The 16,265-nt window shown below is 47.1% G+C and overlaps 1 protein-coding gene across 2 annotated transcripts in view; it reads left to right on the plus strand.

The window, feature by feature from the left end:
• The window catches only part of ttyh2 (tweety family member 2), a 33,347-nt gene that overhangs the window by 13,200 nt on the left and 3,882 nt on the right, over window positions 1-16,265 (plus strand). For both annotated transcript variants that reach the window (XM_068306008.1, XM_068306009.1), the window contains exons 3-11: window positions 645-756; window positions 6,928-7,148; window positions 8,115-8,210; window positions 11,433-11,505; window positions 14,253-14,322; window positions 14,416-14,471; window positions 15,501-15,593; window positions 15,695-15,787; window positions 15,988-16,130. In XM_068306008.1, coding sequence (XP_068162109.1) covers window positions 645-756; window positions 6,928-7,148; window positions 8,115-8,210; window positions 11,433-11,505; window positions 14,253-14,322; window positions 14,416-14,471; window positions 15,501-15,593; window positions 15,695-15,787; window positions 15,988-16,130 — 957 coding nt within the window. The remainder of the gene's footprint in view (window positions 1-644; window positions 757-6,927; window positions 7,149-8,114; window positions 8,211-11,432; window positions 11,506-14,252; window positions 14,323-14,415; window positions 14,472-15,500; window positions 15,594-15,694; window positions 15,788-15,987; window positions 16,131-16,265) is intronic.

A 16,265-nucleotide genomic window follows, 5' to 3' on the forward strand; every position in this document is an offset into this window, starting at 1 on the left:
CAGTGAGGTCCACACACATTTCACCATCAGCGTGTCTTCAAACATTTGATCACATGGTGCAGGAGTTTATGTTCTGTTTAAACATATGGAAGAAGTGCAAACGCCAGATGAGTACAATTTTATCTCCCCCATAACCTCAATCTTGTGTGACCCCCCCCCCCCACAATTCTGCCCTTGCATTCCTTCCGTTCATCCTTGTCTGTGCTTCTGTTTACTTATGCAAATGATCTCAAGAGATAAGATTTGCCAGTCCTTGCAGGCGTCGTCCCAACGCGCTCCTCGTCTTTTTCTCGTCTCGTCAGACTGGATGGGAAAAAATAAAAATAGAAATAGATGACTTTGCTTTTTTTTTTTTTAATGACGCCTGTGGTGAAAAATAAGACATGAAATATTCATGTGAGCTGGTGTAGGTACCGTTCTGTTCCCTGTAGGGAGTCCGGTCCGTCTCAGAGCGTCCAAACAGGAAGCAGGCCCTTATTTTTAGGTTGCTGCGCGTTCTTTTTTAATTCGGGGGGGGGGGGTTCTAAGGATGTGTTTGAAAGTTTGGATCCTCGGATTGAACAGAACATCAAGCCAACCAGCCTTCGCTCTCTTTCCTCTCATTAATTCAACAAAGGCTTACCTGTCTCTTTTCTCTCTTGTAGCGTGGCGGTGGGTGTGGGTTTCTATGGCAACAGCGAGACCAATGATGGGGTGTACCAGTTGACCTACTCCCTGTACAATGCCAATCACACGCTGGGCGGTGTGGAAAGTCTGGTAAGTGAAACACAGACCTCCACATGATGAATGCACACATCTCATAGTGTTTCCCATGAATAATTCATGCTTTTAATTTGAAAGGATTGGGTTTGAATGCTGCAAGTTTAATTCACAGAAATTCTGAGCCGCGAGAGAGAAGCAGCCCTGACTGGTTGTGATGTATTAACACGCAGAAACCTGCATTCACCGCCCCGGAGGACTCGTTTTATTCGACTTTAAATGTTTTTATGGTCTTTTCTTCAGCTTTTTTTTTTTTTTTTAACGCCTCACACAAATTGACAGCCTCTCAACACAAATCCTCTTACGCTCTCATCCTCCCTTCGCTACCTTCTCCCAGCCGGGGTTGCATAAGCCCCATCCAAGTGTCATCTTGTGCTCACTTTAGCTCCCTCTGTGTGCATGAGCCTTTTTATTTTTATCTGCTCCCCTCCCCATCTTAACAACCATCATCACACTAACAAGACTTCATACTTCAAGTTTCCCATTTCCTCTGTCTGGATTTTTTTTTTTTTTTTAATGAAAACGCTCTTTTCCAGATAAAAGGTTGAAGTTAAAGTTTGGTTACACATTCCAGCTGAGCGTATTTGTTTGGTTTGGGTTTTATGTTCCACATGTCAGAGTCTTAAAATACATTAAGTATCTCCACAAGAATAATGAGGCCAACCCATGTTGTCGAACGAAGATCGAAACTTATTTTAGTCATTTTAGTCGGACCAAAAAGCCTTTAAAATACTTCGCGCTTCTCTTGACTGCTTTAATTATCGGGTGCTGCCTTGACGTGAACTGCAGATGAACTCGACTTGAGACTCGTGGGGTATTTGTGACGCGTGTGCAGCCTGACCAGAGACCGTTTTTGCGTACGATGACGTGAATGTCCTCTAGACTCGTACAGGTTATCTTGAGGCTTGACGTGATTCTTACTGAGACTTGAAAAAGACTTGTTCATATCTAATATATTGTCTTGACTTGAATTCTTCTGAACGTCCTCTGATGATTCATGAGATTTTCTGATTGACCTGACGTTGGACTTGGACTATTATACAAGTCACTTGAACGTGTAGACCACATGTGTCAAACTCAAGGCCCGGGGGCCAAATGTGGCCCTCCACATCATTTTATGTGGCCCGCAAGAGTATAAAAGATCAGTGTCTAAAAATAGAAAAGGTAAAAAGTGTGCTTTGACCAAAACTACATTTCCCACAATGCAATATTTCAGCCCATTTTAACTTTTACAAAAACGTTTTGAACAAAGTAGATGTCTTATCTTATATTTGATGTTAATTTTCTTTATTCTCTTGGATAGTTTGATCCTTGATTGATGGAGTTCTGTGTTGCTGTTTTTCATCACCTGACAAAATTAAAGGATTTATCTTACAACAGAGAAACAAACATGTTTTTTCTTTGTAAATATAATGTTTGTAACTTGAATAAGTAATACATTCAGAGTTATTTAACATTAAGGAGTAGTTAAATTTAGTTTACATTAAATTGAGTTACATTTACTTACATTTATAAGTTACATCTGGCCCTTTGAGGACAGACATGATGCTGCTGTGGCCCACGGTGGAAATGAGTTTGACACCCCCGGTGTAGATTAAGTCCACCTGATGTCAGAAATCCCCAAACCGACTTGAGCCTTCATGTAAAACAGTAACATGATAATCTAACCCGCTGCCAGCTTCCTGTTGTCGATGCGTTGCAGCGCGTCATGTGACGTATCGGTGACTCGCTGTCCGAGAAGAAGGGATTACGTCTCCATCTGTGCAAATGGAGATTAATGTGCTGCTATGTGATCCACTTAGTGTGGTGGCTTGACATAACCTAATGTAATAAACACTTCCCGAGAGGCTTTTTGGAGCCCGTGACACGCTTGATGCGTTACACGTCTGTGGACTTTTACACGTATGACGGAGAGTCGTGTCACACTTTAATGGAGAGCTCGTTCATCCGGCTCTGATTAATGCATTTTATAAATGATAAACATGTCAAAGAAAACTGTCCGATGGTTGAAGGTCAGCTTGTGGTGGAGGATTAGTGGTCATGTGATGAGGTTAACATTGATGTACACACTCCCACTCTGACTTTTCAACTTTATCGCCTCTCAGAGGGACAGCTCTCTAGACGCTGCTGTTAATCAGGTGAAATACTTTTCATTTCTGGTATTAGTCTCACAAACATTTGAACAAACATCCTTTAACTCATCTGAACCTTTACTAGCATGTCCCTCTGGGACTGCTAATTTAAAATACCCTCATTTTAGTATCCCCTACATGAGTGTGTGCTCGCCTTTTGTGCATGCACGAGTGAATCCGCTGCATGCAGCTATAGACTGCTAAGGAGTCCACTTCTTGAGTTGGGACAAAGAGCCCAGTGTCCCGCACACAATTCCCAGTCTCCCCCCACCTAATCAACCATGACCCTCGGGAGACAAAACCATTTGACGGCGATGAACAAGGACCAATGCGAGGCCCGTCTGATTGGCGGTGTCAAGATTGAAATCGCCATTGAAACCATCGACAATGAAGGACTCGCTAACCGTTTGGGCCCCCCTACCACCACCACCACCACCACCACCACCACCAACGCCTTGAGCTCCCCGCTTCCCAGTGAGTTCAGAAGGGGAATGTGGTGCAGAAGAATCGGAATAGAAGAGAGGAGAGGAAGGACGGGAGACGTTTGTTCTCAGCCACGTTGATTAGTCACAGTCTGGAAATTAAGATGACGAAATGTCGACGAACGCAAACATTCTCACGCAGGAAGACGTGTTTTGTCACGCGACTGGGCGAAGGTGATATAAAAGCCCCCCAACGGGGAAATAAAATTAGTCAGAAGTCATTGATTGATTTTAAGATTGATGTTACTATGTTTTTTCTGACTTGTTAATCAGATTGTACAGCAGACATGGACAAACTACGGCCCTAGGGCCATGTTCGGCCCATTAGGCCTTGTAATCCGGCCCTTCAAACTTTTTTAAATTATAGAATTATTTCCAAATAGAATTAGAATTATTACCAGTTGATCCACTTCGGTGGACTTCCTTCAAGGCTCTGGACATTTATCGGTGTTTTCTTGACGTTCTCGACCAATCAGAAGATGCTTGGCTCAAGAGCGACGCCGTGTTCGCTCCGGGTTGCATCGTAGGCTGACGCAACTTCCTCCGATTTGCCATCCCTCTGTTCTGTAACTGGATCAGTCGTCATGACGCTAAATTCCACGATAGAAGCCTGATTTTCACTGACGAGCTCCACCAGACGGTCCCCGTACCCCCCCTGTTGAAAAAAAAAGATCACTGATGTCTGCAGACATCATTGGCAGTCAGCGAGGGTGATGTTAGTTTTATATAATGCTTTTTAAATGTCATTTGCATGAGTAGAAATAAACAGTCCTTCCATCTGCTCCTCAGTTTGTCCACCCCTGTTGAAGAGCCAAAGAAGAAATGAGCAACACTCGCGTCATTTAAAAATAAGTACACAACAAGATGTGTTTACATAATGTGTATTTATAGTTTTTATCCTCTCCTTTTTCTCCTCATTCACCACATTTAGACGATCAAGCCTGATTTCTTGGGTTTTGATGTTTCTCGTAAAGCCATCTGGTGTAATAAAGGAACTTTTTATTTGTTTCAAAGAGAAACGTTCCCTGGAAGCCTTAAAAGGAGGAATAAAAAAAAAGGGGACCGGGGTGGGACTCTTATCTTCTTGATTGGTGCGACCGGCTTGACGACTGAGGATCAGAGCAGAGATGAAGGGGAGATGAGCCGGATTGGACGTCTCCGCCGGCGTTTGAGATAAGATCGTCACTCAGGAGGCAGCCATCAGATACGTTCCTTCTTCTTCCTCCTCAGCCATTCATCAGCTCAGGCGCAGGAAGGAGGCGTTCTGATGGGTGATCAGATAACAGAACTCCAGAGCGCCGCGGGCCCGTGGCGCCGATCACAGCAGCGGGTCTTTATTTCCGATGTTAACATCAAAGCGTCGCCGTGTACCGTCTTAATGTGTTTCGGTCGCCTCTGGAGACGGACGGCGTGTCGGTGGAGTCCGTCTCTCGTGATTGGTCCAATCTGTTGCTCCTAATCCACTCGGTTCAGCGTCTTTGTGATGCTGGACATGAGATGATGGATGTGTTCATGTCTCTGGAGCAGGAGGACAGTCGTCCAGAACGTCCTGTTGGCGTGGCGTGGGGGTTCAGTGCCCCAGCGTTTAGTACCTTCATTCACCAGGTAAAAGGTTAGAGAACCAAACATGAGCTGAACAAGACAAACACACACACACACACACACACACATTGGACACGTATGCATACAGCTAGCATCTGTCTTAGCGTGTTTCTCCAGTGCGCGTGTGTGTGTCCCATGTGTGTGTGTGTCTACTGTGTGTGTCCAGTGTATGAGTGCCAAGTATGTGTGTGTCAAGTGTGTGTGTGTGTGTGTGTGTGTGTGTGTCCTTTATGTATGTCCAGTGTGTGTGTGTGTTTCCAGGACATGCATGTTCAGTCTGTGTGTCCAGTATGTGTGTGTTTCTAGAATATGTGCGTCCACTGTGTGTGTGTGTGTGTGTGTGTGTGTGTGTGTTTCCAGTGTGTGTGTCCAGTGTGTGCATTGAAGCATGAACCGTTGCCATGACGATCTTCCCGTAACCTCAGCGACCTGAATGTCGGTAACGGCGTGAACTGATCATTGTCCTTCAGAAGCCACGCCCCCCCAATAGCCTCAAACGTTAGCCTAAGTAGCTCATGATGCTAATCACCTGCTAAACCTTCCCTGCTAAACACCTGTAGTGTGTTAGCATTGTGGTGTTAGCATATAGCTTCAGACACAGCTGTGTCTGTGGACTCGTACCTGTCAGTGAGTGTCCGGTAGGGTGGGGGGGGGGCCAGACAGCGAACAGAAACCAGCAACACCCGACAAACACACCCACAAACGGGGGGTTCCCTCTCTGATGGACGTCACGCCCCCGGAGCTGAATGAACGCATTTATTTTCCTTTTCTAATGAACGAATGGCGGGACGCCTCTGAATGGCGTTTCCATGTGAACAGCCCCCCCCCCTCTCCCACCCTCCCTTCCAGCAAGGGGAAGAGGAATTCATTCCAAGGATGCAGTATTTGATCTTTTCTTACTGCATTTAAAAATAAAACGATGGCGTCGGCAGCGGTTTTGTAGTCGTTTTGCCTTCCAGGGTCCCCCACCCCCACCCCCCCGTGGGAAAATCGATTAGTTTCCGTGTGATTACGTGGTTTAGAACGAGTAAACAAACTACACTCATCAGCCAGATATCAATTTGGGAAATCGACTTGACAAACAGCAGCGGCGGCGCTGGAAAACAAACCGCAGTGCAGTGCGCCCTCGTTCTTTGCGATGAATGAATTCCACGAACTATTTGTCTTATCGTTTACGGTAATTTAAACATTTATGAACCCTCCCCATGCTGATATTGAACCACCTTCTATCTGTATTACCTTTTCCCACACTCTTATCGACTGTTTAAAGCACTTTTATGTCTCACGGAACGGAGCGCACTTCCGGATGCCGTCAGCCAATAGAATGCGCGTACGGTATCACGTGACTGCCTACCCAAAAAGCGCACCGTATTCCACCTCTGGGCGCCGAGGCTTGGCCGTTTTCCAGGCTGATCTGTTTACGCCAGACGGACCTATTCACCCACACTCCTCTCCTTCTTCCAGCGCCCCCACACTGTCCATCCCCCCTCCCTCACTGCTTAGCTACAGCACACACTAGCCTAGCTAATCTGACCTTTGACCTTTTTTTGTGTTTTTTTTTAGTTAAACTTTCTCAGGCAGCCAAATAAATGAGCAGCATTCTGAGCTCGGATCTGAAGAGAGGCACAGGAGAATTTGAACATTTGTTTTTCTGACATTTGCTGTTTCCTAATGTTTATTTTATGCATTTCCATGGCAACATGTAAGACCGTCCAGCCGATGTCTTATTTTATTCTTCTCCATTCCAGTTTTCATTTGCATTATTTTTGATATTTATTCCCAACAAGCTGATAAATTTGATTCATGCAAATACATGCAGTTTGATTTTTTGGGGTTGTGTCCTCTCCTGGAGCCTCTTTATAGAGATGGTGATATGATTCTTCTCCCCTGGCATTCATTCTTGCTTTTCCCCTTCCAACCCTGTCCTCATCTTCCTCCTCTTCCTCCCTCAGGTGACCGGCACCATGGGCAGCATGCGGTCCGGCCTTCACCAGCACCTGGCGCGGCTGGACGAGATCTTCGCCACGCGGGGCGACTACGTCCAGACGCTTCAGTTCATGCAACAGATGGCCGACAACGTGATCAAACAGCTGCTGGGTTTACCCGACTGGGCCGACGCCCAAGTGGACCTGGCGTCCATCGCTGACCAAACGGCAAACGTGGAGTACTACAGGTACCTCCCGTCCTCCAGGGGGCGATAAACCTGCAGCCACGGTTTCTCAAAAAAAAAAAAAAAAAAAAAAAAAAAACCACAAAAATAACTTCATAAATAATCACCCAGACACCCCCCCCCCCCCCTCACCCCAGGCAGAACTGTTTTCAATCAGCCCTCATAAATTTGCTTGTTACAGATACAGGATAGACTTAAGCCCATAATATCACGTCTCCTGTGGGGCTGCAATTACTCAGTCATTTGTTAGCGGAACAAGCGGCTAGAGAGGTAATTTATGACCTGAATGCATCACATGATATCTGCTAGATGATGTAATGCGTTACAAACACACACACACACACACACACACACACACACACACACACACACACACCTCAATGATGCAGGAGACTTCAAAGCTACGTTATGCTAAGAGCTCAACGCCATTAAAGTCGTGTCGGAGAGCAACGAAAGCTCCACGGCAAACTCTCAATGCTGAGGCTGGAGTGTTTTGTATCGATCTGTCATGTGACTACTCTGCTCTGCTGATCGTCAACACACACACACACACACACACACCAAACACACACACACAGTTGAGGTGAAAATAAACGACACACTCTCCTCTTCTGGTTTTTCTGACTCCCACTTATTTTCTCTAAGGCGTTGTTTTCCTCGCTAATAATTCAGTTTTGTGTCTTACTGTCTGCCTGTCAGGACCTTTGTTATCTATGATGAGGGATTGGAGTGTCCCAGTGCTGCCTGATCAGAACATTTGTGAATATAATCTTTTCTTTTTAGAAAGCACTTGCGGGTTGAGCTAAAACACACCAGTTATTTCACTTTTTACACATTTAAAACATGTTTTTAAAAAAAAAAAAAAAGATCACACCTGCTTTTATTCAGGAAAATATTCACCCATATGACGGAGGTTACGACCTCGACACGCTTGCGACTGACTTGTGCATCTGGCGCGTTTCTTTGCAGGTGGCTCGCCTACCTGCTGCTCCTCATCGTTGACCTCATCATCTGTCTCCTGGCCTGCCTGGGATTGGCCAAACAGTCCCGCTGGCTGCTCACCACGTAAGCCCACCCCCCCTAAAAACACGCCAACACCATCGGCGCCTAAGCGTGTTTTAAACTGCTGTTTTATATTGTTTTAGCCCAGACAGGTACAGGTAAAACATGTGATGGTTTTTAGATTTGTGTAGCGTTGCTATGGTTGGGTGAGGATGGGAAGGGAGGGGGGGCTGCTCTTTTTGCCTTGGGTGAATGCCAGTGAAGTGTTGGATCACATCTCTCCGCAAACCGCCCAGTTAGTCCCGTTGTGTTTCAGCGTTTGCCTTTCAGCGCTGCCAGCGGGCGACGCAGCGCCGCCGTGTCGATGGCAGCGCTCCACAAACCGGAGCGGAGACGATGAGCGGCGCCGTTTGATGCTATCAACCCTACAACTTCCTGACGATTGTTATTCCAATTTAACAGTCGACCGGCTTCAAATGGCCTCAGACGTGAATTTGTTTGATGAAGAGGCGTCGTTACTGCACACCCAGAACCTCCGCCGTGGTCACAAAACGTTCAGCTCCAGTTTTTAACCCTTTTTATGAAACAATAGGAAACAATAGGAAACAATAACGTTGCACCATTTTTTACTTTTCTGGACGTTTAAAATGTTCTCTGGCAGTGGAAAAGAATTCAAATAAAAACAAGATGTTGGTGTGAGCCAATAGAAACCCACGCTGGCTGACGATGAAGCTGAATCTATTTTTGTGGATGCACTTCCAGTGTTGAAGCTTAAACGTGCCCCCCCCCCCCCAACCCCTCTCCCTCCCCCTGTAGTGGGGCTTTTCTATATTTACTGTAAAGGAGCTTTCACAGCGCATGAAATCCACCCGAGCATCCATTCATCCGTCCGAGCGTTGCCCCGTCTCTCCCTATCAGTCACTTGGGGTTGGGAGGGGGAGGATGCTTCCCCCATCCGCATTCCGGACCAACTCCATCCTCCCACCCTCGCAGAACATGAGTCAGTATCGGGACTGACTCCCCAGGCAGCCTCTCTTCTTTTCCCGCAGAATGGAAGTGGTTCAAGGCTTTCAGGAGCAGATTACAGTCCGGGGAGGGGGGGGGGGGGTTACCAGCTCATCCTGGTGATAATAAGTGGCTGGCTCTGGTTAACATGACCCACAGCAACGGCTTAGATAAAAGATCCCCACCCCTCCCCTCAAATGTCTCATAATCTGACATTTTTAACCCTGGGTTCAGCAGGTGAACTGAACCTTAAACTATTAGCCCATTTCCCAACCGGGTGTTCTAGTTGGAAACATGCCCCCCACCCCCCCGACAAGAAGTCGAGAGAGGAAACATGGATGAAAAGCTTAAGAGTTGGAGACGAGGATGAGGAGAGCGATTCACTGATTTCCTATTTTCAAAAACATCCATGGGAGCGGAGGAGGAGACGACAGGAGAAGCAAAAACCAGAGCCGCCGGACCCCCAGGGGCACCAGTTCTTCATCCATCCGCTTGATCGTGTTCGCCACATCGCTGCTCTTGTAGTTGGTGAATGATGGGATTAACACAAAAGACCGCCAGTCATTCTTTTTACCTGGAGGGCAGGGCGGGTTTGGGTCGTTTTACAATAAATCATGAGGGGGGGGGGGTTTCTTTCTGTTCCGTGTCCAAGCATACATATAGGACCTAATCCAGGTCTTTTGATCCCTTACATTTATCTGGAGCAGGAATCTTTCAGATTTGTGCATCGATGCAAGCAGTCAGTAAGAACAAGCAGCCTTTAGAGGCTCTGAAGGGTATTTTTAACTTCTCGTGTCACCATGTGGGAAACATACAGACGTTTATGTGGTGGTGAACCACACTGACGCAGGAAGAGAGTCCAGCGTTCCACTTTCAAATCAAGATAAGGAGTCTGTGAAGTCCTGCGTTCGATCCTGTCCGACTCCGAGAGAAGTGTCAGGACTTGTGAGGAGGAAGAAGAGTGGATAGCTGATAAAAAAAAAAAAGGGAGGCAGAAGGGTGAGGAATAATGGAGATGGGAGGTGGGGGGGGGGTGCAAAGAGCTGGGAGGCAAGATAAAGGGCGCATCAGTGTGGACAAGAGGTGGATTGTAAATTCGATGGCTGGAGCGTGGTGTATTAGCACCTTATGAATTGGATTAGCTGGGGAGCTGGCCAGAGTAGAGCGATAAGCGTGTGTGTGTGTGTGTGTGTGTGTGTGTTCTTGGGGGGGGGGTGCTCATGCATACCTGAATTATATTTCAGCCTGGGTGTCGCACTGAAAGCAGAATATCCGGAAAAACGCCTCAAATCAATTGGATTTTGCTATAGATTGTTTCACCTAACAAGAGCTGATCCATGTGTTCATCCTTTAATGGGTATCGACCCTCCATGTTCTCGCCCCCCCCCCCCCATTCCCTTCACCCCCCTCCCCTCACTGTGACATGTCTCTGATGTCATCTTCTGATAACACGAGGTCAGCAGGGGAGGAGGCTCACTGTAAAACAAGACCAGGTTTTATTATTCTCGTGTGTGTGTGTGTGTGTGGGGGGGGGGTGGCGTCCACCCTGGGGGAGCTGTAATTAAATGTGGGCCAGCGGAGCGGATGTTTCATATTTCATAAAGCTCCAGCTGTATGGCATGGCTGCAGAATGAACTCCCACGGTGGAAAACACCCCCGCTGACGTGGTCTGTTAACACCCCCCACCCCACACCACACCCCTCTTTACTCTTTGGACTCACATGGTTTCCTTCATGAACAGCAAAGCAGGACGCTTCAGCTCTGACATTGCCATTATGGTGAATTTTAGATTTTATCCTGCTTAGATCTTTATTCTAAAGTTTGATCACATGACTTTTCCTGCGTGAAAGGAGACGCTCGTGTTGATAAAACCACATTATTACCTAAATATCATCTGAATTGATCTGATGTTAATTGATTACAGGCCAGACAAGCCCGGCACAAAGTTAGCATCCATTAGTCAGCAGCTAAAAAGGACATTTTTCTGTTGAATGGGAACAAACGGGGGTTTTATGTTGTAAACATCACTGTTTCCATTGAACACAGTCAACAACTGTTTGCTGACATGTTAAAATATCAGCTGTGTTGATTACATCCTGTTTGTGCTGCCACCTAGTGGCCAAGAGTCAGTGTTTGAATGACAAGCTGGAGCTGATGTCGGTTTTCGAATGATGTTTCTGTAGAACTGAGCGTCATGATGTGTTGCATAAACCCCCAGCTGGTCACTTGAGCTGGACGTGACCTTTGCATGACCTTCACTGTCTCGTTGCGTCCCTGCAGGATGATGGTGTTCGGAGTTCTGACCCTGATCCTGAGCTGGACTTCTCTGGGAGCCGACCTGGCCACGGCTGTGGTGAGTCGCTCTGCCTTTGCACCTCTTCCTGTCGCTCCTACGCCTTTTATAAACCGGAACAAACCGGCCTGTGATGGATTCCTGGTGCTGATATGTTCACACATGGCGTGGGTGTGAATGAATCTTAAAGAATGCAGCAGAAGTTTGTTGATCATTCCATCCCTGCAGGGCAATCGAAAAGCTTTCCGTCATCCCAGAGGTTTTTTTTTTTTTTTTATTGTGTGAAATAAGCTCAAAAATACACAAGAACTAAATACTTGCTGTGTTAGCATTGTTCCGCAAGTCTAAAGAGCTCGATCGGAGGTGAAGGGTTGTGACAGCAGGCGTCAGACAGCTCCTTAAGTTGCCAAGCAGGCAACTGATTTCAATGCTGTGCTCTAGTATTACCCCAGAATGAACTGTTTAAACGACCGAGTTAAGAATTGAACCTTTAAAAGTTCGAAATCAGACATAGAGCGCTGCCTCACCTGCTTCAGGTGTGTGTTTTCTCTTTGTTAGGGGTTCCTTTTAATACACAGCGGGGGGTACGATCGGTTACGACGCATTAGACTCTAGTTTCATCCTCCTTGTTTCTTGTAGCGGTTTAATGTCTTCTACACCGTCTGTAATCTACGTTTCCTTTGCGATGCGAATTGCAGGAAACGCAGGTAACTTTGTATACGACGCAGAACTTTCAAATGAAGTGGGGCTCAGTGATGTGTGACATGTAGGAAGTGTGTCGGCTCATTATGGGTAGAATAGAAGGAGAGAAAATGGGATTACCAACATCAGAAGGGCTTCCTCCTCAGGGGGAAAATGACTATTCATGAATACTCAGTAAAAAATTTAAGAATTTATGCTAACAGTGTAAAAATTCAATATATTTTTTAGCAGTCCTGGAAAATAAAATATAACAATTCATCCTGCAGCAATCATTAGTTTTGTAAATGGTTTTTCTTGGTGCTAATCCAGGACAATTTCGGCCTGGCTGAGTAGATCATCTACACTGTAGATGATCATCTTGACACCATGAATGTCCACATCAAGGATTAATATAATCAGGTAGCTAACCCCAACCATAATCCTAATCATAACCCTAGTCCCAACCATAAATTTAACCTTAACCTGTAATATGTGACACTGACTCCAATCCTAGCCCTAACCCCAACTTTAATCTTCAACCTAACCTCAACCTAACCCCAATCCCAACCCTAACCCTAGCCTTGACCCCTAATACCTGATGCTAAACCTGACCCCTAAACTTAACCCTAACCCAAACCCCTAACCTTAACCCCTGAAATCTAAACCAAACCCCGGCAACAAGCATAACCCCAAATCTAAACCCAAAACTAATCCTAATCCTAACCTTAGTTTCAGCCATAACCTTAACCTTAACCTGTAATATCTGACACTGACTCCTATCCTAACTCTGACCCCAACCCTAACTTTAACCCAAACCCCTAACCTTAACCTCTGAAATCTAACCCTAAACCCAACCCGACTCTAAGCCGAACCCGGACTCTAAACCTAACTCCTAGCCCTAATCAGGATCTTGTTGAGATGACGGTTTAAACTGGAGTTTCTCGTCGTGAAGCGACGTTCCCGTCGTCCCGACATCCACTTGTTGAATCATGTGGTTCTCCAGGCATCGTTCCCACACTTTATCCTCTGGTCGCTTGTTAAATAATAATCACATTTACTTTGCCGTGTTATGTAACCGTCTATCAGACGGTGTTTGCCTGACCCGACCCGACCCAACCGGCCCCCTTTGATTGACGCTGCCTTTTTCTCTGCCTGAGAGCAAACAAGACCCAGCTTTGATTAAACCTGCTGTGTTCTCAGGACTTAAAGTGTGTCTCATCTCTTTAGGTGTGTGTGTGTGTGTGTGTGTGTGTGTGTGTGTGTGTGTGTGTGTGTGTGTGTGTGTGTGTGTGTGTGTGTGTGTGTGTGTGTGTGTGTGTGTGTGTGTGTGTGTGTGTGTGTGTGGTAATTAGTGTTGTAGGAGTGTGTGAGGCTGGCGTGAAGGTTATCCTGACAGTTTGTGTTTGCAGGATGTGCTGTTCTTTGACTCGGTCTGCAGATTAAACGTAATGAATGAAACTGGGCAGTCAGCTGTTTTCTTCCTTCGGTCATTTAGTCATTTAGTGTGTGTGTGTGTGTCTGTGTATGTGTGTGTGTGTGTGTGTGTGTGTGTGTGTGTGTGTGTGTGTGTGTGTGTGTGCATAGGCTACCGTTGCATCAGTGACTTGCTTCACAAACAAAAGCAGCGCTTTTGGTTCCAGACGTTCTCACAGATTTGTTGTTCCATCTCCGGGAACACAAGAGTTGCTCCTGGATTTGTCTGCCTCCCTCGTTTGCCTCAAACAAATGACCTCGGGTTCTTCTGCGGAGGAAGTCTTCTTTATCTCGTCTGTACACTGGGCTCATTAGCGCGCCACCCCCCCACCCCACCCCCCAACCCCCCCCAGAGGAGTGCTGAGCTGCTCGGGGTGAGTTTGTCCAGAGCTCCGGGGACGTTTAACATTCAGACGGCGGTTCAGAAAACATCCATTCTCAGTTGTGTTCCAGGTTTCTTGTTCGACTAACATCTAAACTAAAAGGACAAGCATCCCCAAAATGATCACGACATTCATCCCTCGTGTCTAAAAAAGTAATAAGACTCTCTAGGTGTGAGCGATCTAATAATGGCAGGTGGTTATTACCCAGCATTCCCCGTGTTAAACCTGTCACACAGAAAACCGCTTCACACGTCTCCTCTTTCCTTCCAGGGTACGAGTGATTTCTGCGTTTCGCCCGACAAGTTCATCCTGAGCCAAACGAAGGGCATCATCGGTTCAGGTGAGCCTCGGCGCGTGAAAACGACGGATGTCGTCGCGTTAAAAGCGGATTTCTGATGTGGACGCGCTATTCTTCTTCCTGTGTGTGTCGCAGATATCCTTCACTACTACCTTTACTGCAACCAGACCACCTCCCACCCCTTCCAGCAGGTAGGAAACGTCAGAGGTTTGCCTTCGTTTTGGTATTCGTGTCGCGACAGACGCAAAGCCGCACAGAACAAAGGTGATGAAATCGGAGACTAGACACAAAAAATGCGGCGACTCTTCTTCGCCCCCACCGTCTTCAGAGGCTACTCGAGGTCACTCCTCAGAGTAGGAAGTGAGGATAATAGCGCTGACCGACGAGCCGGCGCTCACCTCTGAATATATGCCTCCTGTAGACGCGCCCCCAGGATAAGGAGAGCCCAGCGACTGGAGGGAGGATGAACCCGGCTGATAAACTGAGCCGGTCGCCTCTTGTCCTCCACGCAGATAGCAGCGGGGTGCAAAGGTCACGAGCTGGCTGGCGGTGGCATTGATTGGCAAACACACAAGCGCTCCCTTTTCTCTCCCGTCTCTTTTATGAAAGTACTCTAAACCCAGACGGGCTCGCCTCCGTCTACTCTTTATCATCATCATCATCATCTCCATCTCCACCTGTCCTCCTCCATCTGCTTCCTCTTACCCACTTCATTTTGGATCGGGAAAAAAAACAAAAAAAACAAATCTCAACCCGAGCTAAAATGAAAAGAGCAGCAGTCGGACCGTGGAGAGTCGTGCAAATGTGAGAAAAAAAAAAAAGTCAGATGAAAGGAAAGCAATTACATTTATGGATGGTTGAGGTAATTTACCATATCCTGTTTCAATTTGCCATTGTGCCACCAGCGGGGAGGGGCGGGGGTTGGGGTGTATGTGTGTGTGGGGGGGGGGTTGTTCAGGCTACTCTTGTTAGGAGGGTAGAATTTGACTCTGGAGACGTGGCAGATGGAATCATCCACGGTTACACCTGAATGTGAGTTAAAGAGAGTCTCTCCGGTCGGATGTGATTATCCGCTGATGTCCAGGCTTACTTTGCCCCCTGTTGGCAGGAACGTCACCTCTGACCACAATTAGTCCAACTGCATGTGGTAATAAAATGCTTTAAATCCCTTCACCGCCCTGTATTCCTATTCTTTACTGGGCTCTCTCTCTCGTTTGCAGCCTCTGACCATCTTCCAGAGATCTTTGACCACCATGCAGATCCAGATCCAGGGTCTGCTGCAGTTCGCTGTGCCTCTGTTCCCTACAGCTGAGGTATCGCCCAATCAAACGCGTCAGCTGTGTCATGTGATGTACGTACAGACGTGTTTTTCAGTGACGACGTATGTTGATCCCCCCCCCCCCCCCCCCCCCAGAGAGACCTTCTGGGCATCCAACACGTGCTCAACTCATCGGAGGCCGGTCTGCATCAGCTGACCGCCCTGCTGGACTGCAGGGGACTCAACAAGGTTAGTTTCATTCCCAGCATCCTCTCTGGCATCGCAGCATCACATCTAGGTCAACAGGAGAGTTAAAGCAGCCGTGCAGGATCAAACTGAGCCTGGATGTTCTGCTCCAAACAATCCTGAATGTCTTCCGGAAGACGACACACTCCATCGCTAAGCGTTAATGCGCTAAATGCCTCCAATCATGTGTTTGCCCTCTTTAGGACTACTTGGATGCGATGGTGGGGGTGTGCTATGACGGGGTGGAGGGCGTGCTCTACCTCTGCCTCTTCTCCACGCTGGCGGCCTGTGCCTTTACCGTCATGCTGTGCGCCATTCCCCGGGCGTGGAGACAAATCGCCTGCAGGTCAGTTCGTTCTCTCGTCAGGCATCCCCGCACGCCACTCATCTCATCACGGCTAATGCTTGTAGCTTCACGTAGCGTGACGAGCGAAAACCGGCGCGCATATGAATTCCAGCTGCTAAAAAGCACGCTGACGTT

Source organism: Antennarius striatus, chromosome 21 (assembly GCF_040054535.1).
Source record: "Antennarius striatus isolate MH-2024 chromosome 21, ASM4005453v1, whole genome shotgun sequence".
In the NCBI taxonomy this organism is placed as follows: Eukaryota; Metazoa; Chordata; class Actinopteri; order Lophiiformes; family Antennariidae; genus Antennarius; species Antennarius striatus.